General features: G+C 39.5%; 1 protein-coding gene across 1 annotated transcript in view; it reads left to right on the top strand.

The window, feature by feature from the left end:
* Positions 1-27603, top strand: part of VCAN (versican) — a 119691-nt gene extending 92088 nt beyond the window's left edge. The window contains exons 11-15 of the mRNA XM_056325484.1: positions 6462-6620; positions 7398-7480; positions 22748-22892; positions 23846-24028; positions 24497-27603. Of these exons, the coding sequence (XP_056181459.1) occupies positions 6462-6620; positions 7398-7480; positions 22748-22892; positions 23846-24028; positions 24497-24627 (701 nt within the window). The 3' untranslated portion in view covers positions 24628-27603. The remainder of the gene's footprint in view (positions 1-6461; positions 6621-7397; positions 7481-22747; positions 22893-23845; positions 24029-24496) is intronic.
* Positions 27604-27984: the final 381 nt, after the last annotated feature.

The following is a 27984-nucleotide window of genomic DNA, read 5'->3' on the forward strand; positions in this document are numbered from 1 at the left end:
GTTACTCTACGACCACACTTCTCTCTTAAAAAATCATATACCGTGTGAAAAACATATCAAACCATGTCATTTCCAATAAGCATCACTGGAAAGTAGGAATAGTCTACTGAATATACGAGATCATAAATCCATCCACTGGGGACCATAGCCTTGACAACTTCATCCCAGAATTTTCAAATTGATTTTTTCTGTGATCATTTTAGGAAAAACAAGTGCAGGATCACCATTACAATGAACTTGTAAAAGTCTTTCTAAACTGGACAACTGGTCAGGTTAAACATCAAGTTTCTGTAACTGTTAAAATATTGCCTGCAAGAAATCCCACTCTATTTACAAGAAATATTTACAGTGCAAGATGCTTATTCAGTATGTGCATGCAATAGGAGGAATAAGGGTAGCAAAATCTGTTCTGTCAGTAAAATTAATGAAGGCATTTCCATGGGAAAAATAAATGATATTTCAAAGTGTACTTTCTAAAGCTTATTAAAATACTTTTCTCTTTTTCTTCAGCTGAATGTTTTCTGTCGCAGGGGAATGAACTAAACCTTTGGATTTGTTTAATTAATATTGTGTGTTTTCATGTTTGCTTCTCCTCTTCAGTGAAAGGCAGTCTGCAAACTCTTTGCAGCTTAACCTATGGAGATTTATTTGTTAGAGCTGAAAACTTTTAAAGCTGACCAGCTCTACCACTTTTCAATGTTTAACTTTTTCAGTAGTCTGGTTAACCTTGTAATTTGAAAGGGCTTTCTGAATCTGTTCTCCAAAATTATAAGTTGACAGTGTTTTCACAACAAATGAAATAAATGTTCTCACTCCCTTCCTCCTCCCCTTCATTCCAGCAAATCCATAGTAGCGAGTGACTCTGAGTACCATGGTAGTTTTAAGCTGCTTTTTATGACCAACCTGAGAGTGCATTTTAGGTGGTTAATGGGAACATTTCCTAGTTTGTCAATCAGAACCAGAGCCCTGCTCACTCAGCTTTGGAATTTAAATTTCCTCCACTTAAAGTCCTGCAGTGGTTTGGGACTTGGGAAAAGCATTCAGTGCCAAATTTCCACTCCACCAGACAAAATAAAACTGTGTTGGCGATTCAGACACAGTTGTCTGGCAAGCAGGCTTTATTTCAAGGCACCAGTCCTGACCTCACTAGGTTTAAAGACCAGCCAGAACGACAGAATGCGTACCTCGGTGCCACAGGAAAAGGTGGAGTTGAGCACACCAAGATTGTATTTCATTACTCTTTTTTTTTTCCTCCAATATATACTAATTTTAGAAAACTTCAAAAAAAAAAAGAAAATGAAGCTGAAGGGCTTTCTTAGACACAGTGCTGAGTATTCAAAATGCCATGGAAAGGAACAGAAGCAGCGAGCATGAATTGCCCCTGGAAATGAGGCTCAAAGCAGGAGACAACTCCACCATGACCTGGTCCCATGATATTGGTGTGGAAAAAATGTAGAGCTCAGAATTTCACCCACATGCCCCCGTGAGATTTTTCTAGGCTTAAGAAATCTTCGGCTGATGTATTACGCTTGTGTCAGTGTTAGGATGTGACCAGAGGACAGGGAGCTCCAGCAGGTGGTAGAAGTTAGAGGAGCCTTCAGGGTGATCTAACCTAGGGTGAGGGGAATCAGTCCTGAGACTCAGTGAGCTGTAGTTGGCTCCCTGACAGACATTTTTCTTGCCAGGTGGAAACAGTTCAGCAGACAATCTGAGCCCAGGAACTTCTTCCTGAAAAGAAGCTAAAGTTGTCTGATGTTCGAAACAGAGCAGCTGAGGGTGTTTCCTTTTTAAACTAGATTGGTAGCTCAGCAAGCCAGCATCGTTTCTGGTTCAGACTAGATTAAAAGTGAATGAAGTACCTCTGTTAGACAATATCCTCTTTTGCCAACCACATGTATTTTTTCAAAGTACAGATGCATATTCTGCATGCCACTTGGTGACATTTGAACATCACTTCTTAAAATGCAGAAATATCCCCAAAATTTTTTTCAAAGGGTGGCACTGTGGGTTACAGTAGATCTTAATGCGAGTCTTATCCTGGGGGAGCCATCAGTCTTTCCATTGCATCCCTCTGTGTAAAGCCCTTATGAGAGCTCCCAGTGTCCAGATAAATGAGCCCAGAACTCAGCTCCTCATGGTTTCCCTGCCTGAAGCATTGCTTTGCAAGCTCCGTGTTTGAGGAAAGAGGAGAGGAGAGCTGTTTGATACCCAGAGTCACTCTGGGCTAGTGGAACCAACTGTAGAGAATAGAGTAGGGAGGTGCATGAGTCTGAGGCTTTATCTGCATTATCTGCATTATCTGGCCACCTGCATTTGTGATGAAGAGTACCTTACTTCACAAACAGTTATGTGGGAAACCATAAAATGGTAGACACTTACAATCTGAACCTCAGTTTCAAGAATAAGCGTTCTTTATGGGAACTGAATGAGTACATGTTTAGATTTTCTTCTTCCTTCCTTGGCTGGCTAAAGTTTCCTTTTCTTTTCTCCTTTTGCTATTCTAACTGGGGTCTACCTGCTTTCAAGGAATGGCGTTTGTGTTTTAAACTTAAGATTTGGCTTTCTCTACTGCAGAGTGTCTGCAGGCACACCTAGGCTAGCCTGTTTACCAAATGCAGCTGCATGCATGGACCTGTGTGCCAAAAGGGCACATATGTGTTTGTTGCAGGACATACCTCCTTGGGATAATACAACCAGCTGCTCTCTTCCAGGTTCTGAAAACAAAACAATGGCTTTTTTTATTCATCATGTCAGGAACGATGTTTTTTTTATAACCCAAGTTCATTGTTCAAATGTCTGTGATTACTTTGGTCTCATTTGATTCAGTTTGTTCCCAGGGTTTGGTAGCTTGGGATGGAAGTATTTCAGAAAAGCTCAGTGCAAAGATACTTTCTGAAAACAGATGGTCTCTAACTGATGTCTTTCAGCTGAGAAGGGATTATTTTTAATATTTACCAGAGAAATGCGTTTCTCCTCAAGATGTGTGGGCTGATGGGCCTCAGGCATTTGTTCATTAGCTGAAGGCAGACAGTCACAAACAAAATTTACAGCTGAGTAAGACTCTCATTATGTTCTAGTACCTGTGTTTCAGTCTTTATTTTCTTTAAGCCTCTTATGGAATTTCTTTAAAGACAAGGGATCTATTGTCAGCAGCTTATTGCAGCTGTTGAAAAAGTGGTACCTATTTATGCATTAAACCTACAGAGAATGTTTTTTTTTTTAATGCAGTGTTTAGAGATGTTTTTATACATATACAGTTGCAGTCACAGAGAACAGAAGCTGTGTAAGTAACTCCTTGTGCACATCACTGAAAAAAGCCTGTAAATTGTCATAAATCTTAAGACTAGTCAGACAACTTTTAAAACACCATAAATATGGCAAGCAGCGTTTCAGTCTTTCCTTCATGTGCTGGAATAACTGTGATTACCTTCCTGGGTAAGTACACAATGAACATGGAATATTGTGTTCAGCAAGTGCCTGCACCTACTCTGCTCACAGATGATTTAGTCAGAAATTTTACAGCCACCTGCAATTAGACTTTACTGGTTCAGTAAAGGCATTAAAAACTTATACCCATATGGAGCCTTTACCCCTTTGTGTCACCATTTCAGCTTTTTTAGTGTAGTAAGATACACAAACTCAGGACAAAGCACTGCAGAAATGAAACATTCACACATATTTACTTGCCTCAGGACAAAGGACTGCAGAGATGAAACATTCACACATTTTTACTTGCCTGGTTTGCATATTTCATCATCTATCCTCCTGACTCTCCCTTTCCCCATTCCTTTCCCCCTCTTCTGATCAACATCTCTCAAAAAAAAGAGAAAATTCTCTCTTCCCTTTCTAAAACTCCTATGTATTTTATAGCCGTCAGCCCTGTGTTTTTCTGTCTTTGTAGATCTGGGCTACAAACAGGTGCAGAAGTTATTCAGCTTCTCCCTTTTGGAAAACCACATGCCATTTTGGATGGTAGGGAGGAGCTGTGTGTGCACTGCAGTGCATGCTTTTCAACTGAGAGCACCTATGTCACTGTTCGGCATGTTCTAGCTTAAAAACAGAAATTTTGTAATTTGTGATTCATGTTCAGGCCGTGATATCTCATTCTTTGAACCCAGTCTTCTAGGTTTTGTGTTTTCAAGCCTCTTTGCCTCCCCCGTGTACCTTTCAGCAGATCTTGTCTCAAATAATGCACCTTAGTAGAGGCCAGGGAAGGCTTGACTACAATAGCCTGGAAATGCTCTCTGGCCATGATTTGCTCAGCATGCAATGCTGCTTGTTATTATCTGTCTTGTTTCCTGTGGGATAAGGGAGTCCCTGGACAAGATGAATAATAAAATCTTAAGTGCCTTCACAAAGCACATAGCAGTGTTAGTCAGCATCGTGTGGTTAAACACATGTTCTCGAAAACCAAAGGCAGACTAAACTTTAAAATGGCCTAGATGCCGAAGGTTAAAGCTGTATCTGCAGCCTTCAACCTCATACAAACACAAAGATGGTAAATATAAAAAACTAGCAAGTTGGTAGTATAGATTAAATTCCTGTTTCATCGGTAGTATTCCTGTTCTCCTAGCTGGGATTACTCAAAGCACAAGCAGTTTCCTACAGCTTAACCTATTGAAAATAGAAGAGAGATAATCAGTGTGAGCTCTATTATGCCTTTGTATTCGGTACATTTATGTCTGACTGATGACTAGTAGAAAATGATTTTGATACAAGACTCTTAAGACAATGACAGCTGTGCTATTAGTGTTGCCAGGAATTGTCAGGGAAATTGTGGTAAGCCTCCGAAGTTATATGTTTGCACTTTTAGATCTCTTTATGTACATGTAAAGTCTAGTTTTTATCTTAGGAAATTTCAAAAAAAAGGTAAAGACATAGACAGTTTGGTGCTTCAGGATCTGAATGGCCTCTGCCTGCTATGAATTAAGAACCAGCCTTGTGTTGTGAAAAAAATTATTCCACAATTGTCTTTCAAATTTTTGAAAGCTGCTCAAACGTCAGAAATATCATAGTTAAAGAATCTTTGGTTATACGTCATTGGCATATTCTGTAATATTTGGCTTTTCTGTACTATGCAAAAAGACCTTTGACCAAAGCATGTTATTGACTATATTGACATACTGAAAATAAGAAATTCAGTTTCATACCCAGAACATATCTATACCACTGGAAAGGCCAGAGAGTTGCTTTCAGGCACAGTTTTGTGTGGGGATTGATGAAACTTGGTGAGAAGAGGCAAATTCCTGTTTGGTGGGTGGGGAAGGTCAAGCTTTGTATTTCTGTTCTTCAGCATCCTGCAACTGAGACCCTGAGGGTGAGCCATCATGTACTTAAGATAGCTGAAACAGGCTGTAGTTTGAACAAGCTGTAATCTTGTGCTGAAGAGTCCTTTATGGGGCCATTTCATCTCCCATAACTCAAACCAGCTTGAGCTTTCCCTATTGTTTGTCCCATTCCTCCCTAAAACTCTTTTCTCAGTGGCAAGATCTTCTCACCATCCATCACAGCTCAGACACATTCATGCATCATATTTGTGATGCTCATCTTATTAATGCTGATTTTTGTCTCTGAATCTTCCTGCAGTGTTGATGCAGAAGCAAACTTGGAAACAGAACTTTGTTGTTTCTTGCAATCTATTCTGCTTACAGCAGCCTAACTGACAAAACAATCAACATGAAATTCAAGGATTGTTACCGTTCCAAGGCTCGTGTTTGTTTCTCTTTAGATGAAAGGATATACTGGCTGATGTGAACTTGTGTCTATAATGCATTCTTAACAGTACCATCCCTCATACAAGCACAGACAATATGCACTTCATCACTTTGTATTTCAGCTTTACAGCATTCCTTAGAAGGTGATGCCTAAAGTTTATTAAGTTATACTTTGTCAGGGAAGATGAGTTTTGAAGGAGAATTTGGAGGGGTAAGTTCAGAAAGATAATACTGCAGCTTTGCATCTGTGCGCTGAACAGTCACAAGCACTTTTCTTCATGTTATTTTCAGTTATCAGTTTCTTCCAAATCACGGAAATTCAGTACAGTCACTCAAAGACCTATTTGCCTTTGCAAGTAAAAATCCCCATGGCCATATACAGACTCAGAAAAATCAGATGAAATGTAGACTGACTTCAGTCCAGCACCCAGGCATTTCATTCGTCAAGAGTTATGGACTGAAGATGTCCAAATACAGCACAATTCCACCAGTGGAAGCTCACAAAGTTTTTAGTTGCAATTATACTCCTTACATAAATAATATTCTTGCAGCTTGTACAGAAAATGAGTAAATAGAACTACCTGAAAAAGTAGTGAGGTCTCAAGAATGAGTGTTGATTGTTTGTATTTGTACTGCTTGACAGGTATTTTCTCGAACATTTGCTCTGCAGAAAATCCTTCCACTTGCATGAAACGTGCTTGTGCTTCACACCCATTAACAGAGATGTGATGTATTTGTTTGTCACAGACACGGAGACCTGTGATTATGGCTGGCACAAGTTCCAAGGACAGTGCTACAAATACTTTGCCCATCGGCGTACGTGGGACACAGCTGAAAGGGAATGCCGTCTTCAGGGAGCACACCTGACTAGCATCTTGTCTCATGAGGAGCAGATCTTTGTGAACCGTATGTACTGTTGAGGTTCCCCTAAACCAAAGCAGGCACTGAGGGTTGGGAGCTGGTGAAATATCCTCCTGATCACTCTCCTTTTACATCTCCATCTTAAAATTGACTTTTAGAATGTTGAAATGGCACGCTTCATGTTCTTCATGTTTACTTCTGCAATCAATGCAAGCTCCCTACCCTATCACTATGAAAGTTATTATTTGTTACATAAAAATTACTTTGTTTTTGAGGAAGAGAACAGGAACTATTGTTTTGACATTGGAAATTGATGAAACATCTTTTTCTGGAGGCTTTAGACTTTTGGTGCACTTGACATCAATGACATCACCACCATGTATTGTATTACCATAGGCATAAAGAAATGTTCCCTGTATGTTGTGTTGCACAATCTAGGCAAAACTGGTCACAGCCTAACCAAAACGTGAAAAATGTAGATTAGAATATGTACTTTTCTTATTTTACTCTTTTTTGCTTTTTTTTTCCTCCCTGTCATATGTGCTCCAATAGGAAACCAGTCTGCTTTCTTTGGGAGATGCCATTAGAAGGGAAGAAACAGGATTCTTTAAAACTGTTAGATGAGAATCTGCATTTTTATAGGCATCCTAGATTAAAACTAAAAAGCTGAAAAACAGCCTGTAAATAGTTGTTTGCATAATGAGTAGAAGGATGTTGAGAACAGGATGTCTGATTCATTCTGTGCAAATTCTTTTTATTTTCTTTGATGAAATCTCTTCCATTTATGGGAAGGTTAATAAAAATATCCTTCTGGTTCCTTAGGTATTGGGCATGACTACCAGTGGATTGGCCTCAATGACAAGATGTTTGAGCGTGACTTCCGCTGGACTGATGGTAGCCCGCTGGTAAGATGCTTCTGAAATGAAATCACTCATTCATTTATTTTTGTGGTGCCTTATCAAATTCCCACCAGCAATGAGAGAAACTGCATGAAAAAATGCAGTCACTAAATATGCACCCAAGCAATCAGCCAGCCAACTCTTGTTTCAGGATAACTGCTGTTTTGTGGTATGGTTCTAAAATCTTATTCTTAGTTATTATTATTTTATATATGGGAGCTCTCAAAGCTTCCAAACAGAAAAACTCCAGAAGTCTGACACTGTAATTTAAGGGTCTTCTGGAGCTGATTTGTGCTCTTCTGGTTTTACAGAAGGGTGTATGTGGCAATTCTCCTCTCCCTTGGGTACATGGACCAGAATGCATTTTTTGGACAAGGATATGGTGTTCAAGCTCTTGTGTTTGATGGATCTGTAAGAGTGCACCAAGGAGCCTCCCAAGTACTGTCCTAGTCTATATGGCAGCTTTACAGCTAAGATGGAGAAGCAGATATCCTTAGGTGGTTCATGAGGCCTGTAACCAATAATCTGTGCATAAAATTTTAAGGTGCTGTTGATACCTCTTATTGCCTTAAAATAAGAAGAAAAATCAGTAGGAGAGGGAGATCACTCCCTACCCACCTATAACTAACCTAAAGCAAAGAGCTGATGGATGCTGGAAATGATTGAACTCTTTCCAATTCAAAACAGTCTCTTTTGTAGAAGGGACAGGTGATTTATTGCTGTTTAACACCCATCGAAGAACATTACATAAAAAAACCACCCCAAACTGGTTATGCTTATTATTTTCCTTTCCAGTTGTGAATCCTTAAAGCAGAAAGCATCTGGACACATATATGCACATGCTCACACATGCACGCAATGATCATTGCTGCATACCATGTGGCTACAACTTATGTAGAAAGACACCTGGGGCAAAGACAGGCTTCATTTATTACCATTTCATGTAAATAACCAGAGGTTTAAAGTCCTCTAAACTGACTTGTAAATAAGGCATTTCTTAGGGAATCTAACATGTGTGGCAGGTGACAGTATGGGGGGAAGAAAAAGATGAAACTTTTTTGTTATGTGACTGATTGCCCAGTGCATCTGTGGTGGTAACGATTGCACCCATTTCTGCTTGCACGAAGTCACAGAAACCTAGAATTATTAAGGTTGGAGAAGACCTTTGAGACCACCAAGTCCAGCTGTTAACCCAGGACTGCCAAGTCCATCACCAAACCCTGTCCCTAAGCACTGCATCTACAAGGCTTTAAACACCTCCAGGAATGGTGACTCCACCACCTCCCTGGGCAGCCTGTTCCAGTGCTTGGCCACCCTTTCAGTGAAGACATTTTTCCTAATACCCAACCTAAACCTCCCCCAGTGCAACTTGAGACCATTTCCTCTTGTCCTGTCCTTCTTTATCGGGGAAAAAAGACTGACCCCCACCTGCCCACAGCCCCCTGTCAGGCAGCTGTAGGGAGCGATAAGGTCCCCTTCTGAGCTTCCTCTTCTCCAGACTAAACCCCCCCCAGCCCCCTAGCCGCTCACTAGCTTTTTTACCCTAAAGTCTTGCAGGTAGAAGAGTTTTATTTCATCATTTTCTCTTGCCTATCCTCATGTATTTTTGAGAGCGCAAGATGGGCCATGGCCAGGAACTCTACTCATTCTGGATGAGTTAATTTTCTGTCTCCTGATACGGCTCTTACACCTCACTAACTGTAACAGGGACCCTCTGAGTGTGGTTTAGGTTTGGCTCGAGTTCAGGGGTGGTCCTAGCCATCTGCAGTGGTTGGTCAAGGACCCTACACTTCACTAAGGGATCTAAAGTTAGGTGAGATAAATTTGGGCATAGATGTAGTGCCTGAAGAGGCAGCCCATCTTACATTAGGAAGTATACATCAAGATACATGTTCATACATTCCAAAGACGAATTTGATATCTCACTGAACGATGACTTCAAGGAAATTAAAATTAGGACTGAGATTCTATTTTTAAATTAAGGCTACTGGGCAAATGTGGTATTACATTTTTACTTTAATTTTCATTTTTAAGAAATGAAGATATTCTATGACCAGAATAAGACCATCTGTCCAACAGATTTCTTTCTTGATTGATCTTTTTTTGACTTTATTGTGTTTTTCTTTTTAACAACTTCCCTCTGTCTCTTCCTTTGGAAACAATTTAGGTGTCTCTTGAAATCATTTATGTTCGTTGCTTCAATAGCTTTCCCTCAAAACCTATTCCATATGTTTTCTGGATACCATGGCTCTGAGAAGCTTTCTCATTTGCTCCTTTTCCCTAGTTTTTAACTTACTTTTCATACTTTCTAACCACTCTTCTGGTTACAGTGATTTATTACTTCTCCAGTAATTAATAGGAACAAAAAAAAAATTAAATATTTGCAGCAAATGTTTTTCCCTGATGATGTCTTAAAATTCCAATGAATCTGAATAGTGTGTAGGTCAAAATATTTCATTATTTATGTATTTGCAGCTGAACAGTAGTCATGTCAGCATTAAATGCACTAATATAATTTGTGATCATAAAAATCAGCATTATTGTCAACACCCAGGTTCTAACTTGAATTTCTGAGATCAGAGGTAGCTCTTGCATATAACCAATGTCTAAATAACCTTCTTGCGTTTTACATATCAGGGTGCATCTGTAAGTCAGCTGTTTCTAACTTTTTGTTGCCCAGCTCCATGCTTGTTCCAAAATAGTATTATCTGTCTACAATTCTATTCCACACGTCTGGCACAGAGGAAAATGTGTCAAGTCTGCTGAGGATTCCCCTGATGTAAGAGTTTTCTTGGAGACTGTATTAGAAAAGTCACTGCAGCTCTTAGTTAGGTTGTTCATCTACAAGTGATGTACATTCATCTTTGTCTTGACACTTGTTTGAATTTTCTGCCAATAACAGCTTGATTTAATCTGAAAGTCATGCTTACATGAATTTATTAGGTTTTGGATTAAAAAAAAAAAAAAAGTTCTGTTGCTTGGTAGACTTAAAATAAAAAACAAATGAACACCACCACCACAGCAAGACATGTTATGGGTAGAATTGTTGGCCCAGTGCTGCAGCTGACCCAGTACTGCCCAGCTGAAATGGCTGTGATACATTCTAGTGATTTAGTTTCCACACGAGTTTTCTTTCTGAACCAAAATACTCCCCTAGAATTGGGAATCACTGAACCTCAGGCTCTATCACTGGAGATTATGGACCAAGGTTTGGTTTACTTTTGTACTCGTTTCCCACGGACATAAGGAAACCCACAACTTAAATATTCAGTATGTTGAAAGGAACTCTTGCCAGGTGTTGTCATGTATTTTATTATCAATTTATGGAAAAGGGATCAAATACCTTTATTCCTCCTTGCACCTAAAAGGTATTTCAACCAATGAGTTCAATGGAAGGAAATCAGTCATTGTTTGACATTTTCAGCTTGTGCCAAGTTGTGTTTTTCCAGATTTCTTTAAACTGAAGCTAAGTGCCAGCCACTGTTAAGTAAGATAGTTGGACGAAGCTCATACATGAGTTCCTTAGAGAAAACCAACAAATGTACTTCCAAGTGCACTGCACATTGTTTCTAGCTACAATGAGCTATTGAGTACACATGCTTACCTCAGCTATTTTTTGTGGACTTCATAGTCATATGCAGCACTGGCATGTAAATCTTGTGCTGTTTCACTTCCCCCGGGCTCCCCAAATACAGGGGAGCACACTTTGTGTCAATTCACGTGAGATGAGCTTGATAAACTCACCTTTGTCATTGGCCTAGTAATGTGAGAAAGCTTAAATTCTCAGATGAGGTTGCAGAAATTTCCTTTACCTCATGAGCCCATGGATGATCGTTTCGCCAACCAAATAAGCAAGAGCCATTTTTTCTATGCAGTGTCCAGATGAGAGGAGTTCATGCCCCTTCAGTGGTGTGGGAGGTTTGTTTGGTTTTTAAGGTGACCAAGATTTTTAAAGAGTGAACACATAGAATTAAGGTTCTTACTGGGAAAACTACACAGACCCTAAACTGCCCGTGACAGGCTCACAGCCCTACTGAAAACAGAGACAATTATTTAGGTGGACTAATTAGAGTCAGCCACTTTTGATATCTTGGCATTCTTTTCTTTTAAACATTATAGAAAATACTGGGCGTTAGCAATTGATCAAAACCAGCAACAGCCAAAAAGCCCCTCTGTACCTGTGCAAGTTTTTCATATATCAACTGGAATGTATGTTTAACTTGCAAAATTAATGCCAGCAAGCAAGTCTTAGAATAAACGAAGAGCCATCATGTAAAATACATGCTCTGATTCTCAGAGTTCCTCAAGAAAAATATTGGTGTCTTGAATAACAAAGCAAATACAATGAATTCAGTGAGAAATCAACAATAGTATTCAAAAATTTTGGGGCCACATGACATTTGCCCGTATCTGTATTGAGTCTACCTAATTTCCACAACAAGAACTTTTAAGACAAGAAAATTATCCCAATAATATAGAAATGGGCACACTCCTAAACCATTGTGTTGCAGGCTCTGTTCCTGCAAGAAATCCGAAGAGGCTTTTTGATCTGTCTTACAGAAGTGTTCGATGCATAATTATCTATGTGCTTTTAGGGGATTTTGGCATGCAATTTTCTTAATTGTAAAGTATTTTTTAATGAAAAACTGTTCAGCAGTTTCCTGTCTTTCAGGCAAAATGGATTGGCAAAATCTTATGCAGTGGATTGGGTTGTGCAGATAAAATCTCACCATTTCCTGGTAAAAGACACCTTTTTCAGCATGTTGTACCCAGAGCTTCCCAAACATAGACTGTGTTTGAAAAGTGCAAAATAACATGAATAAATAAGTTAGGTCATACCTCACATGCCCTAAAGTTTATTTATTAGTCCAGGTGTTAATTTTCCATAAACAAATTCCTTTCCAGGTAACTGATATTTCATTATACAGGGTTTCATTGGCCAGGCCAATTTGCTTATATTCGTCTTTTTTGTGATTTCTTTAAAAAAAACAAATTGGGAGCATCTTGACTAAGGTCAGAGCACATCTTCAAAGGAGCTCCTTGGCTAAGCTTAGGCTACCTTGTCCAATATGCAGCACAAAATAAGCTATAATTATGTTAAACTGTGGAATCCATTGCTGGCCACCCATATGATTCTAATTTGTTCTGTACTGTATTTTCTATTTGTATTTGTACCGTCTCTGTATGGTAGGAAGCAATCTTTTCTCATCTACAATAGGTTCCTGCTCTTTTTGCTTTTTTGTTTTTGAAAGAAATAATTTTCTGGTGTTTCTGGTGGTTGGGAGAGGTGGATTCATGTTCTGGAGCTGATGGGCCACATGAAAAATGCTTTGGCAGCAGCAGCCATTCCCTTTTTGTGTCAAGGGGAATGGTTGATTGCAGACACGTTAGTACAATATAAAAAGTGCATGCTCTTTCCGAAAACCTAGATCCTCACTTGTGGTGCAAGTTCAGTGAGAGCTGAAGATCAGGGGCCACTGCCACAAGCATGGGCTTGGAATACCAGCAACGTCCAAGATTTCATGGGCCAGTAGGAAGAGAATTTGTAAGCTTCAAACTTTGGTGTATCTGCCTAGTCCACACTTTCAGATAATTTGTTTCAAATGCAACCTTAGTGAAAGCAGCTACTGAAGTGTGTTCAGAGAATTCGCAGCACCCCAGCATCTTTAGAGCTTCATTATTCATTACTTCCTGAAAATCAGGCCAATTTCTGCTCATGACGTTTCAGGTACAATTACACTGACAGATGCAAGAGGCATAAGAAAGTAATACAGTATTTTAAAGAGCATGCTTTGCTAGCTCTGCTTTTCTTCTATTGCAGTGCAGTTATAGGGCTGTTCTGTTGGCATTTGGTGTGGGAAAGCATTAGTTTTCCTCTGATTTACATTCTACACAGGAATGAAAATGGCTATATGTAAGACTTTGTTTACATTCTAAAAATTATGGAATTAAAATTATTCTTGCAATTTTCAGTAGACTTTTCTCCCAGCATTTCTGTGATAGTGAACAGCTCCTTAAGGATGAATCATGGACAATTCTCATCCCACAATTATCATAAAAAGCTGTAAGTAATAAGAACAAATACCTTTGGGGAAATCACAGTAATACAGGAAAAGAAAGCAAGGCATAGATACTTACACAACTATGTGAAAAGAGGAATTCGTTGATGCCTGATTGGATCTTTGTAGACTTTAAATTTGATGTAATGCAAAATACAGAATAACAACACTTACATTATCAGTGAAAACATTTAATAATTGGCTTGATGAAATGAAGAGTGAACGAACATGACATTTGAAAATATCTTGGGGAAATTGAATTTAAATAATTCACTTAGTTCTGTGAATAGTAACTTTTACAGCTGTAAAGCACACCCATCCAAACAGAAAAAAGTCTGGTGTTGCTTTTGGCAGCTTCTCCATTGTATTTGGATTGCTGGTGTTTCACTGTTAAGGACCCTTGTGAGCAGGCACAGCAGTAAAGGAGTCCTTTGGAGCTATTCATGTTATGGATTAAGCGCATATAGCTACTTGGGGTTGTGCCTTGGGCCTCCGTCTCACAAGGGGAGTTATTCATATCCTTTGGAAAATGCTGTTGATAATTAGTGCTTTGTAGGGCAGTGAGCTCACTCCCATTACATAAGATTAGTGCTGTAATAAGGAGCTGGCTAGTGTCTGTGGCCATATTGTCTGTCACTCAGAGAATGCTGCCAGCTAGGAAAGTAATGGGGCATATTGCCACGTTTAAAACTGTCCAGAGACACTCCGTTAGTTTTTCTTCCCTTCGGCACAGGAGCGTTTATGCTTTGTGTTTTGCAGTGCTGGACCTCAGGTTGTCAGTGTTAGGTAGCTACTTAAAAAAAAAAAAAAAAAAAAAAAAAAAAAAAGGAAAACGAAACAGAAGTTTAATTCTGGCAAAAACAAAGCCCCCTCTTTTCCTTCCTTTATTGGTCAGTGAATCAGAATGCTTTAACTTGAGCAAATCTGTAACTGCACCCCTCTCAGAAAGAGTAACTATTGAACACAAAAACCTTCAAAAGGCATGGACTATTGTAGAGAAGGAGCCTGCTTCTGAGGGTGAAATAAAGCAAACAAACTAAAAAGTACTGTAGTCAGCTGCAAACAAAAAGCTCATTGTGCCCATGTCCCTCTGGATCCTTGGAGAAGGAGATTTTAAATCTACCAAATGTTTTGGTTTTGTGCTGCAGTCAGTCATTACAGCCTCTTTTTAAGATGCTCATTTGACCTGCATTTAAATGGAGGAGAACTACATAATGTTATTAATGACAGGTATATTTTTAGTTCAGTATGTCGTAGGCAGTAAGGAGGGCCTCTTGGACAAAGTGGGTTTTTGTCTCATTTTTACCAGGGGGGTCAGCAGTTAATTCAGGGTCTCGTTTCGGCTGGCTCTGGGCTAAAACTCTTGGACAGCTTCAAACCTGCAGAAATTGTTGACATCAATGACAAAGTGCAGGATTTTCCTTTTTTATGTCACCCTGCTGGTAATTATGCACAAAAAGACAAAGTCACACCCCACGCAATTTTCATCATGTTGATAATATATAACTATGTTGGTGTGACTCCCAAAAACCGTGGATTATACCAACCAACATGTAACAATCAACCATAATTACCTTCCACAGTAAAACACCTGCCCATTAGCAAGAAAAATTTGCCAGCTCTTTGCTACTCATCGTTCAGTCTTTGCTAAGGTGACTTCTGCAAGCCCAGCAGCGCACCCAGCACACCCACTAAATTGAACCGTGCAGCGTGCAAACGATGATGAAAATTATTGCTCTATGAAGAGTCAGTACAGATCAGGTCAAAGTCAATGGAGTTGTGTCCACTGGCTTTAATTAGCTTTTAAAGAGTTAATAAAAGTAGTGTCTTTTCTGAATAATTACTGCTCCGGACTGCTCCCTTGGTGTCCGATCTCAGCCGTGAGCAGACAGTGCTCTCTAGTGGGAGCTCCTTGCCGTACTCGGCGGTTTCTGCTGCTCTTGGAAAAGCTGTCAGGCTATGGTGGTGTTTTAAAAAAAAAAAATGTCAAAGAGCTAGCCATCTGCTCCACCACACGATCAGCTCCTCCCAAAAGATAGGGCTGGTAGGGCTTTTATGTTGCAGCTTCATCAGCTAGCCTTTCTACTTGTTTCATTTGTATTCCTTAGATTTCCTTCCCATATTATTTATTTTTGGCATAGATCTTACTGCTTACTCAGTCTGCAATCAGTGCTTGTGGATATTGCTAGATAAACATGAATGTATGTTATTCAGTCCTTTTTTTGCAAGCTGTTGCATAGGAAATCAAAGAGTTTTTCAATACATCCCACTGCTCTGTTACCAAAAAAAAAAACCCTTTCAAGTGAAATCTTTCGCAAAGCTGCTTCTAGGAGTTTGTCTTGCTCACAGTGTGACTCTGTAATGGGGAGTCTTGGGTGTCTGCCTGATCCAAATCCTGCCAGTTTCTCAAATCCCATGCAAATAAAGCTCAGATTAAGGGCTTGAGGGAAGCCATTCAACTATGATCTAAAAAACATCAGGATCATGACATGTGATTTTTATGTGTACTTGTAGATAAGTTTAAATACAGCAGTTGCAGTCAAACTGACTAGAATTTCTCCCAGCAAAGATTTACCAACACACTTAGGTTGGCCCCTCCTTCAGCAAATTATTTTAACATGTGTCTGAATTGTGCATGTGATCTACCCTATAGTATTTAGGGCACCACTTAAATCATTAAAACAAGGTATATGCTTAAACACTTGATGAATGGACTTTTTAATCTTATGAATGCTTTTGATAAGTTCTGTCAGACTGCTCCCATTCATAAGATTGAACAGAAAAATCCTTTGCAGGACTGGGGTGAAATTAAGTAAAACAAAGCCTGTGCTATAAGGTCGTTTCTTGTCTTTCCCAATGCGTAAATGCATTTAAATACTAGGTGAATTTAGTGGAAGTGTTACAGGCACTGCCAGATCTTCACAGTAATCTGTCTTACTTTTTTTCGATCAAAAGGAAATGCCATCCCTTCCAAACGTCCCAGGAGTGTCTCATGTACCAGAGTCAGTGCTGTATAACAGCATGAGCCACAAACAAGGGTTTTCTGAACTGATCCATATACTCATTGTAGCCTTGTGCTGATCTTGCTGTAGTTCAGCCAGCCTATAGAAGTGGGTAATTGCCAGGTCTTACTGAAAGTGAGATGTAATTTTTGGTTAAGCTATCCAATTTTAAGAGAACCTCCACAGTGAGGGACTTGTTCAGAGGCTTTCCTAACAAAGATTTCTAAGAATTTGTCTGCTGTTACGAATAAAGTGTATTCCTGTTCTTAGCAGTTACAAGGAGGGAAAAGGACAATAGCCATAACTTTGCTGGTGGTTTCTGCTAGTTTAGTGATAAATACCAGGCAGGAAACGTTGCTTTACTTTAAAATGTAATGGCACAGAGAGTATCCAGTCAGACAAGTCCCTACATCTTTCCTTGGTTTTTTGATTTGCCTCATTAGCCTTGCATTACGAAGCAATCAGATAGGGAAGCAGCCAGAATGCAAGAAAATAAAAATCACATTGGAAATTACAAGTGTCAAAAAGTATGAGGACGGATTTGTACTTTAAGCTTATTTAAACATGTTGAAAACATGCTTCCTTTTTTCAGGAGGAAAAGCATTAACCCTGTAAATCTAAATAAATGTATTTCAAGTAAATTATTTACTGGCTTTACTTATGTACAAAAGATTATTGGCCTTTACACAATAAGGAGGTCAAGCCGTAAAGTTCTGTTTGCATCAATAGTTTATTTTCTTACACCTCATTAAACACAGTGCTTGTTGACTATTTTGGAATGCAAAATTCAAGCGATTGATCTCAGCCGCTTGGTGTGCCTTTTGGAGATAAAGGAACGGATGACATTTCCAAATCAGTGTCACAAAGCTGAGATACTGCTTACTCGTAGGTTTACCTTGGCGGTGCAAACATCTGAAAGAGCTGAGTGGATTACTCGTTAATAAGGAAATGAGTCCCTCAAATAAGGCTGCTTATCTGAAAATTTAAATAATAAATCTCCCACAAGGTAAGATCTTGTTTGTGATGGGAAGGCGATGCTCATTCAGTTTAATTAGCAGCCATCTGAATGAGAAAAGGTAGTGACTAACAATAAAGCTTCTTCGAAGTGCTTGCTCTAATCCTGGCATTCTTACATTTAATTTATGTGAAAAGTCAGCCTGTTACCCAACCAGCAGATTATGGCTGTGAGTTAATTCAATGCCATATAAGGAAATCCTCCCCCAAATTACGGACCTTAATAAAATATCTTCATGGGTTTTGTAACCGTCATAACCAAGCTCCTCCTGTGAGGCAAAAGAATACATTGTCAGTTTTACAGACGGAGAATCAGACAGCCAAGTGCATTGTTTCATGCCACATGGGAAGCCTGAAGAACTGAACCCTGTCCCAGATGCAACTCTAACCTGTGGACCATCCACCCTCTTTCTGCAGGAAAGTTTTTAGTAATCTTCAGCAGAGAAAGCTAGAACAAGTAGATCCAATGTGTCCGCTCGGGCTTTGGTTTCAACAACAAAGAAAAAACTAGACAAGAAAGATTCATTAATTATTACAGTATAATTAAAGGTGTAAAGAGCACAACAGGAGCTTCACTTTTCTGCCTGAAATGATGGCAAGACAGGCTAGTGTTGTGGCTCCCAAAGGAGCAAATGAATGAAGAGGGACCAAAACCCTGCCTGCAACTCTAGGTCCTGCAATAACCTGATTGCACAGAGACCTCAGTTTTTTTGATAAAAAGGCTTGTGTCCTGCCATCATGGATGTTGAGAGCTTTGCAGAGTGGCTGGTGCAGCGGTATCTGCCTGAGCCTGCAGTGTGTGCTTCCAGCCTTCACTCCCCTGCGTTGCTCTGAACTTTCTTCTCCACGGCCACCTCAGCAAAGGATGCTTCATAGCTGGAGAAGAGTGTAGTGGGCCACACCTCCTTTGAGGTACCTTTTGACTCATGTGCATAATTAAGATTGTACAGTCGGGAAGTGCTTTGCATTTAAATCCAGGGGAAAATTTCACATGTCTTATGGTAGAGTTGTTTAAAAACCAGGGTAGTAACAATCACCCCGTGTAATTATTTATGCTGAGGACTAAAATGGTTGTAGCAGCTTTTCTTCCATGTATCAACCTAGCATCTGAATTCAGGTTTTCAAGAAACATCAGTCGTACCTTACAAACGATACAGCTAAGAGTATTGCTAAAGGTGTTGACTGAAGCTCGGATGTCGGCAAGAGGATGTCTGGGGCTGTACCAGTACAAACACAGCGCTCCTTAGCATGGTTTTGTTGGTCTGCTGGGACAGTAACAATGTACGTGAAGATATAACTTCGCAGCAGGGTGGCTGGAACAATGCCAGCCGTTTTTGGCTTGTCTGTGAATATGGATGATCTTTTTTGGACGTTATCTTAAAAAACAAACAAACCTGAATAGTACATGTTGCCAAGGAATGAAGTTGTTTGGGGTTTTTTTTTTTTGTTATTATTATTTTTGTATAATACACTTTTCTAAAAAACAGTAATGCATTGAAATACAAGGATCTTAAATGACATAGCCACTTCAAAAAGGGCATCTTATTCAGGATATTTTGAGCAATGTTTCCCAGCAGAATAATTATGACCTGAGTATCTTAGATGCTTACTGCACTTATTGCAAGGGTAGTGAAGTCTTTACACTTAACAAACCTGGTATGAGAGATTGTAAGGTATACTTTTGAAAACAAACAGTACAAACCAGTGTGTGACTTATGTGATTTGGTTCTTTCCTATCAATTTTTTTGCTGATGTAGGTTTACTGGAGATAGTGCAGTCACCCCTGCCTGTTTTACACTGTTGCAAGTGAAAACCAGAATCATGCTCATGGTCATGCAAAAATGTAATCCATCAGGGGAAAGCAAAATATTTGTTTATTTGTTTAGCACATATGCTGCTCAAACTGTGAGAATCTTTTTGTATCATTATCCCATTACCAGTGGCTAAATAAGGAATTGAAAAACTGCAGAAGAGCTGGGTGGAGACCTAAGAAAGCAATTCAACAGTCTGGAACTTCCTCTGCTAAGCAATTCTGGCACTAACCCCAAGCAAAATCAGAGTTATTCAGCCAAAATAAATCCGTGCAATGACGATATCAGATGTGAGGTAACAGCAAGGCACACTGGAGGATATCAGACATTCTTGAATAAACCACAGGGCCTAGATATAATCCTTTGCCATTATGGCAGCCCTGCCAGCAAAGCAAAGACAAATTTTGGAGTCACGGCCAGGCAAGTAAGAGCATATGGAGTCTATGTGCTTAGGGTGGGAGCTGGCAAGCTGCTGAGCACCTTCAGCTCACACGCCCCCAATAGCTATTAAATATCCTTCATTCCCACACTCTGATCCCTATGGAAGCAAATGGCTCTCTAGCATAATTTCCACAAGAAACAGCTGCAATACTTGTTGAAGTCTTTCCTTTGCTGTCAGGATGTTACTGATCATGCTATTTTCTACCAGTAACCTGGCTGTTTTCTGTAATTTTTCTATGTCTTTCTGGGCATATTCTTGAAAGTGATTGGATTGCCTCAGTTTAAGAAATTGCTGCCCATCATCTGAGCAATGTAACTAACGTACATTTGTGACTGACATTAGCAAATCTTACTTTTCAGTTGGATTGGGTAGTACGCCATTCAGGGGTCAAAGTGAGAGGTGATCATTTCTTTCTGCTTACCCCACCTCTGCAGCACTCAGACAGACTTCCCTGCAGCATGAGTGACACTTACACCAAACTTCCGTCATTGCCTTACAGTTTGTGGTGCTCCTGAAGGTGCATCACAGCCCCCTATGTAGAGGAGATGGAGCAGGTATCTGGGGCAGCACCACCGGCGAGCCCAAGCTCTCAGTGTGTGCATGTGCTCAGTTATGCCTGGTTCAGCAGGCAGTAGCTTTCCGTGTTGTGGTAGCATGAACTTTTCTGATCAGATTCCTACAACCTTAAAAACCTGTACAACCTGTAAAAAGGTGCTAGACCTTTGGCTACTGCCATTCAAAAATGCCCTTTTGGAGAAGGGGTGTTGGGGCACTCTCTGAGTTATATTAATACACAATGTTCACGGGCATATTCCTTCCTCCCCATTTTCCTTCCCGCTGGCTCAGGAGGTACACACAGAGCTTGCTTTTCTTTTTTGTGCTAGGTGTTGCAGGAAGCCACCCCACCCCCCCACCCCTCAGATCCCATTTGACTCATACGTGTGGTATTTGGCTACTGTGCTCGCAAAACTCTTGCTCTGATTTATAAGCTAATGTGAAATGCTGAACTGAGTAAATGAGTTAGGGAGTATTGTAGTTTAGGACTATTAAACACTGGAATGTAGTGATGGAATTAAGTTAGTTCCACATATCAAGGGGGATGTTTTATTAGAGGTAATAAATTCAGCGCAGAACAAATTTATTTAGACCATGATTGTTAAATCGCTTGGATAATTAAAACCTGTGATGGGTAAGATGACATGTGGTAGGAAAAGGTTAAGTATTTAACTCAGTTTTTTCAGTTTGATTCATTGTAAGGTAAATACTACTTGTGTGCGGTATATTAACTTTATTTCTAAAATGTGTTCACCCAGGCAGTGAATAGGGGCTATTTCATAAAGTTAAGAAAATAGAAAGCTAAACTTTTATGACATTTATATGGGCCAGCTCTAGACAGAAAGATGTAAGCACTGAGGAAAATATAGGCGCTGTAGAAACTGTGTCATTTTGACCATACAAGGGGCTAGCTGCCTGGTTAATGTCTGGCATTTATGTGAATTCCAGTTCTTTCAGTTATCTATTTTTATCCTTCATTAAATTCTTCTTGGAGTGACACAAACAGAAATCCCAAAGAAAATCACTAAGAATAGTTTCCCAAATCTTCTCTTGCTTTTCTTTACATAATGTTATGCAAATCTTGAATTACTGTGCTTCATTTGGGATCAAGATGAAACAAGAAGTGTAATAAAGATTATGCTACCTCTGCTGACTGCAAGGACAGTAGGCTATACATCCCCTACCAAGGACTACTGCACAGATTTTCAATCTGTGTGACACTCCCTTTGTTTCTATTTTTCCTGCTTATTGATCAAAAACCAGACTGAATCCTCTCTAATTTTCATCCAAAAATGACATTGTGCAGTGATGAACTTAGCTGTGCTCGAAAGAGTGCATTCTACGGTTGGCGTAATGGTGGGCTTAGCCCATGTGTGGAGCTGTGCGCAGCCTGCCAGCATCCAGCATCCACAGCTTTTGGTAGAGACAGGTCTTTAGGTTAGATGCAGCGGTGAAAGCTGCAGAGCAGTATAGCTAAGTAAGTACGGACTGGCATGTAGCCAGCTTGGATCCTGAAGAACGCAGCCTGCCCAAATCAATATGCCAGATGTGTGTCCCAGGTGCAGGGCTAAGAAACTCTTTTTTATTATTATTGTTAATGCTAAAGATATTTTCCAGCCATTTGAAGGAGGCTTTTTTTGGTGTTTTTTTGTTTGTTTGTTTGTTTGTTTGTCACATACCAACAACCAGATTTCTGTTTCTAAAACTAGTGTGCCAGTTTCTAGTTTTATTCATATATATTCATAGATGTCTGGATTTATTTTTTCTATAGAAGGCAGAGTTTGAATCATCATTTCTAAAGCTGAAATGCTGCTGTACATGCTCAGTCTGCCACCTAGGCCTTTTTAAGGGAAATACCAATCTGCAATGATCTGTAGGCACATTCTGACACTTTTACTTATTTTTCACCTAATTCTGCACGTCATCGCATTGAATGACTTCATTAAATGAGGTCAGAGAATAAATAATTTGAGTCTGAGAAGCTATTCTGTAATTTGCCACTTAGCAGATGTGGAGTAAATGAGTGTTATGGGCTATTTAGTGCATTGCCTGGCATTCCACCTCATGTCTGTCTATGCAGGAAAAAGTGTGTTTCAGCACACTTGGGATCAGATTTTGCTTGCACTGAATTGGGTCACTTTGTTTTGTACACCTGACATCAGTTTACAGTAGGTGAGAAGTTAGATCAGAATATTTTTTCCCATTGAGATTATCTGTTAATGCCATGGGAGGAAATTATAAACCCAGCTTTGTTTAATTTGTGCTTAACAGCCTGAATCAAACAATTGAGATTGCTCTTCACCAAAGGTAATACTGAGTGCTCTTCTGTAAAATGGAATGTAAATATACTCCTGCACTGCGAATAATGGTTTTGCTCCCCTTTTCCACAGCAATATGAGAACTGGCGACCAAACCAGCCAGACAGTTTTTTTTCTGCTGGAGAAGACTGTGTTGTTATAATATGGCATGAGAATGGGCAGTGGAATGACGTACCATGCAATTATCACCTTACCTATACCTGCAAGAAAGGAACAGGTAAAACCTTCCCAGTAACAATAGCATAATTCTGTAAATTCCAGTTTTGTAAAGTTAAAATGACAAATTCTAGGTGATTTCTGGTGAGCTGGCAGGCCTGCTTTACAGCATGAACACCATGAAAATATTACGAGCTCTTCCTTCCTGGGATGTCATCACTGTGAAGTATGTAGGCAGTCAGAGCAGGCAGCTGACCACTGGTATGCAGTTAGCTTTTCAGCTGCAGTTAGGCATAATTTTCACCCGTCAAATAATGCTGACCTATGTCTTCCTGTTTTCCAAAACCATCTAGTTTAATAGCAGTTCTAGAATCTGAAAAGCGCATTTGGTTTATACATTGTTAGAGCTGATACTGACAGGAAACCTCACTGTCCACCAGGAGCTATGCAGCAATGTTTTAGGAATTGCCTCTGGCTCTTCAGACTGGGAAAGTAAAGAAGCAGCCAGAATCTTGTGTTTGCCTCCATTGTTCCCAACTACCATTTACAACTTTTTGTTAACGTGGTCCCTGGACCTTGATGGATCCATCAGTTTTGAGTGCTTTTAAATAGTCTGTTGTTGAGGAAGTGAGAACTATTGAAAATGAGACTTTTTTCTTAAATGTCTGTAAGAGCTTCACTAGTTTTTAGGTTTTGCAGCTTTCCAGTGAAAATCACTTAGGTGAGTATACCAGCCTTTTTGGCTCAAATTTACATCAGAAATTTAAACCAGAAAGGGAATACTAACCATACAATCTGCTGGTTTTCAGTTTTCATCATTATCATATTTGCTCTGCAGGACTGGAGGAGAACTACAGAAAAGACTGATCTCCCGGTCCTTAGTTGGATGTGTGTCTTGGGAATCTAACTGAGGTCCCTTGACATCTTCCCTTAGCCGGAGTTTCGAGGTCAGTACCATATTCAGAAGTGCATTTACAAACTCAGGTTTTGGGTTATGTTCTCTCTTCCTTTCAGTTGCGTGTGGTCAGCCTCCCGTTGTGGAAAATGCAAAGACCTTTGGGAAGATGAAACCTCGTTATGAGATCAACTCCCTTATCAGATATCACTGCAAAGATGGCTTCATCCAGCGTCACATTCCAACTATCCGGTGTCAAGGGAATGGAAGATGGGATATGCCTAAAATTACTTGCATGAATCGTGAGTTCTTTGAAAGCAAACCATGCTGGATCAGAAGCAATAGGCTAATTTAAGATTAATAAGTAATGAACTTATATTTTAAGAGAAGTGTGTATCTGGTATGACAGATTATGACAGCAATACTGCTCACTCTGTGGGAAAAAAACATCAGGACTTCAAAACTAATGAAAATATTCCTCTTCTGTCTTTACAGAAGCCACTAAGATTCTTTTGAATTGAAAAGCACTTTTTCAAAGCCCCTGAAATCAACAGGTTACTAATAACACTAACAATTCTTGCTCCAGCTGTGGTCTAACCGTGTGTAAGCGATGCTTCTCCTGTCTGTAACGCGGTCATAGAACCAGTTAATCATTTGTTAACCCTCTAATTCATCAAGAATAAGTGGAACTGTAATGTGAAGTGTAACCAGCCCATTCATAGTTAAATAATTTTAAATTAATTTCCTTTTATTCTTCCTTCTCATTGCAGCATCCACATACCAAAGGACTTACTCTAAGAAATACTACTATAAACACTCTTCATCAGGAAAGGGAACATCATTAAATTCATCGAAACACTATCATCGCTGGATCAGAACGTGGCAGGACTCAAGGCGCTGAGAGCTAAATGGTGAATGGGGATTTCCACCATTTCAGCCAAAGTCATAACTTTCTGTGCCTTTTCTATCACTTATAGGAGTATTATCAAATTGTTTTGAAACTATGGACTGCGGTATTCACAATGCATTTTGCAAAAATATGGTGTTTATCAGAAAATTTTTTTTAAAAAAAAGGAAAGTGCTTATGGGGATAAAAGGAAACCATTTCCAGCCTATAAAGATTATTAGTCTTCTATATGCCATCAGTGTGGACCATTTTATGATGTATACCAGCCTTCTGCAATATTTAAACAGCTCGATTAGCACCAATGAAAATGTAAATAAGATGATTTTAATGTGTTTAATTGTGTGTTGTTTTTAAAATCCTGTATATAAAATGAAAAGTCACACTAATTTCAGGCATATTTATGGTTAGAATGGCCTCAGAGGTCTTCAGTCATTTATGGCGTCGTTTTTACGTTGTTTACCTAGGCTGGAAATGGTTGAAATAACTTCACTGACTGAAATTTGCTATTATCAGGTGAAGATAAACACACAAGTTACATGAGGTTTTGTTCTGTTTGTTTGGTGTTGTTTTTTTTTTAATGGGAACTATGCCAATTCCCGTCCAAGGCAGTTTGCGTCCGTGTGATGCAAAGTTTAGACAGAGCACATAGAAGTGGCATAAAGCATGAACTAGGGACTGCAATGTGGAACTTTTTTTCTGCCCTCCATTCCAGCTTCACCATTCATGAGAAAGGACTGCATGGAGGAGTTGTGTATGACAAGGAGGGCCTGTAAAAATCCAAGTGCTAATACATTAACTTTATCAACCAGGGCCACTTTTTTGAAAAGAGGAAAAAAAAAATTAAAAAATTGCTTTCACAACATTAACCACAAGGTCTATATTACAGGTCTCTGCATTCTAAAATGGAGATAGACCTGGTGTTTGGGGGATTTTTTTTGTAAAAAACAAACAAAAATCAAAAAAGTAAATAATTTTGTATATATAACCATTTTTTAATCTTTTTATAAAGTAATGAATGTTTGTGTATGAATGCTGCAGCTGTGAAGCGTACATAAATAAATGAAGTAAGCCATACTGATTTAATTTATTGGATGTTATTTTACCCATGCAAAGAAGATTAAAAGAGCTCACCAGTGCAGTATTAGCCCCTGAGCTCCACTTTTGCAACCATCTTTCAAGTTCAACTGCTATTTCCCTGGAGAGCAAAATTCCTGCTAAACAGGATCATTTGTTTGCAGTTAGATGGGTGAGAACGGTGTGACTTACAGAAAAATCAGAATCTTGGCTTTCTAGAAAGAAGTGTGTGCACAAGGAGATTATAGGTTGTAGTTGGTGCAGTGTGTACGTAGGAGTTTTCTATTACGATTTCTTACCCTAGTCAGCTCGGTGACTGACCTGGATATGTACAGTAAGTGTAGAAGGTAACGTCTGAAACGACCTCTCCACAGAAAGGACTACCAAGTCCTTATTTCTGCCAAGTGCCTTGCACACCTTTGGGCACAAGACAAAAAAAAAAAAAAAAAAAAAAAAGAAGAAAAAAAAAGTGAAAATAAACAACAGTAAGTTCCCTATGATATACCTTTAAAAATAACATTACAAATACAAACACAGATGGGAGGTTTACGTCTTTGTGTTAGAGTGGGGATACGATGCAAAAAGTTGAAAGGGAAAGGAAAAGAACTGAGACCCAGCCAACATGCAAGAGTTTGTACCAGGCAGAGCTGCCCATGGAGCGACCTTGCCATAGCTCATTGGGAACAGTAGCTACAGTTCCAGACAACATCTCTTAAGAAATTGCAGTGACTGCACCATCGAGTATACCCGATCTTTGTGCGTTCCACATGGCAGTGCATCACTGTGTTGGCTGGTTCATTCCCCACCCCTTGCCCCCAAACAATGCACATAATACTTTTCTCTATTTATATTATTATCTTGTATAGTGTATAATGTGAATGTCTGGTTTTTTTGTGAATGAAAGTCTAAAATCTTTGTAACTTTTATATCTGCTTCTGTTTCACCAAAGAAACAAGGTTTTGCTATACTGTGATTTGTCTTGTTATTGCATGTCTTCCTGTTTAAATCTATGCAATGTGATTTTTTTCATATGAATGCAATTAGACTGTCAGGTACTTCACAGTTATCATGGGCGTAGTCAAGTGCCCACTGGAGTCAAAGAAGTCAGCTGGCTGAACTTTAGTAGTGCTGGATTTGACTTTATATGAGCAGCGCTAGGGGATATTTTAAGATATACATTGTATGTTTTGAAGTCGATTATTGCTTGTATAAGTCAAGGCTCTGTTCATAAATATACAGTATTCTACACATCACTTTCTTGTACCAGAAACATACAGAAACAGAAAATATATTTTAACACTTTGCAAACTTTTTCACCATATGTATAAAAAACCCTGCATAGATTTGTTGTTCTCTTGTCTACTTGTTGGATTTAAACGATGTTGTAAGGCATTCAGATAACATTGTGATTGTAGTTTTAAATAGGTTAGATACAGTGCTTATATTGCTTTTTTTCAACTCCTTCTATTACGCATAATAAAATAGGACTGACAACATTCCTTATTAAAAAAAAAAAAAAAAAAACAAAAAACAACACAAAACCAAAAAACCCTGTTACCCATGCTTGTTTATTGAGACAGAGAATGGAATTTTATTCAGCTCTGGAGACTTTTTTCTAATACTGACCTAAACCACAAACGTTCCAATACCAAGCCCCTGCAAAATGCACCCACTCAGATCACAGAGCGAGGTCTGCTGTGCAGGCAGGACGCTGGCACGCGTGCTGTGATTCCTTTATGTGGAGCATCTCGGAACTCCGGTACGTGGAAGGATGTTGGGATTGGAATAGAGGGCCAGGAGATAAAACTAGAGATTTTAATACTGACTTTTCTGAGTGAGTGTCTCTTAGCTCTGCTTTCTTGCCTTTCAAATTAAACCAGAATTCTTTATAACTTACTTTTCAGTGTTAGCCTGTATCTACTGCAGAGGCAGAAGACTGTTTTCAGTTGTGTTTTCCAAGTACAGACAAGACAAACATCAGAGTGGTATTCCTGTAGTTTACTGCTTCCGCTGTTGCATAAACTTTTTGTCTCTACTAACACAGTCTGCCATTTCAAAGCACACAGAAACAGCTGCAGACTGGGAGCCAGACAGGTTAGGAGGGGATGGGGCACTGACTGAAGCCATCAGCCTAAAGGGGCTCAGATGCACACCGCGTACCTTGGGGGCTGCTGCCAGCAGCACGTGGAGCATCTGGTTCAGCCAAGGCTCAGGCTGCAGGTTTGTGCACCGAGCTCAAAATGCCACACGACAGCAACTGCATTTTGTGTGCGCACG

This window comes from Falco biarmicus, chromosome Z (genome assembly GCF_023638135.1).
Source record: "Falco biarmicus isolate bFalBia1 chromosome Z, bFalBia1.pri, whole genome shotgun sequence".
Lineage (NCBI taxonomy): Eukaryota > Metazoa > Chordata > Aves > Falconiformes > Falconidae > Falco > Falco biarmicus.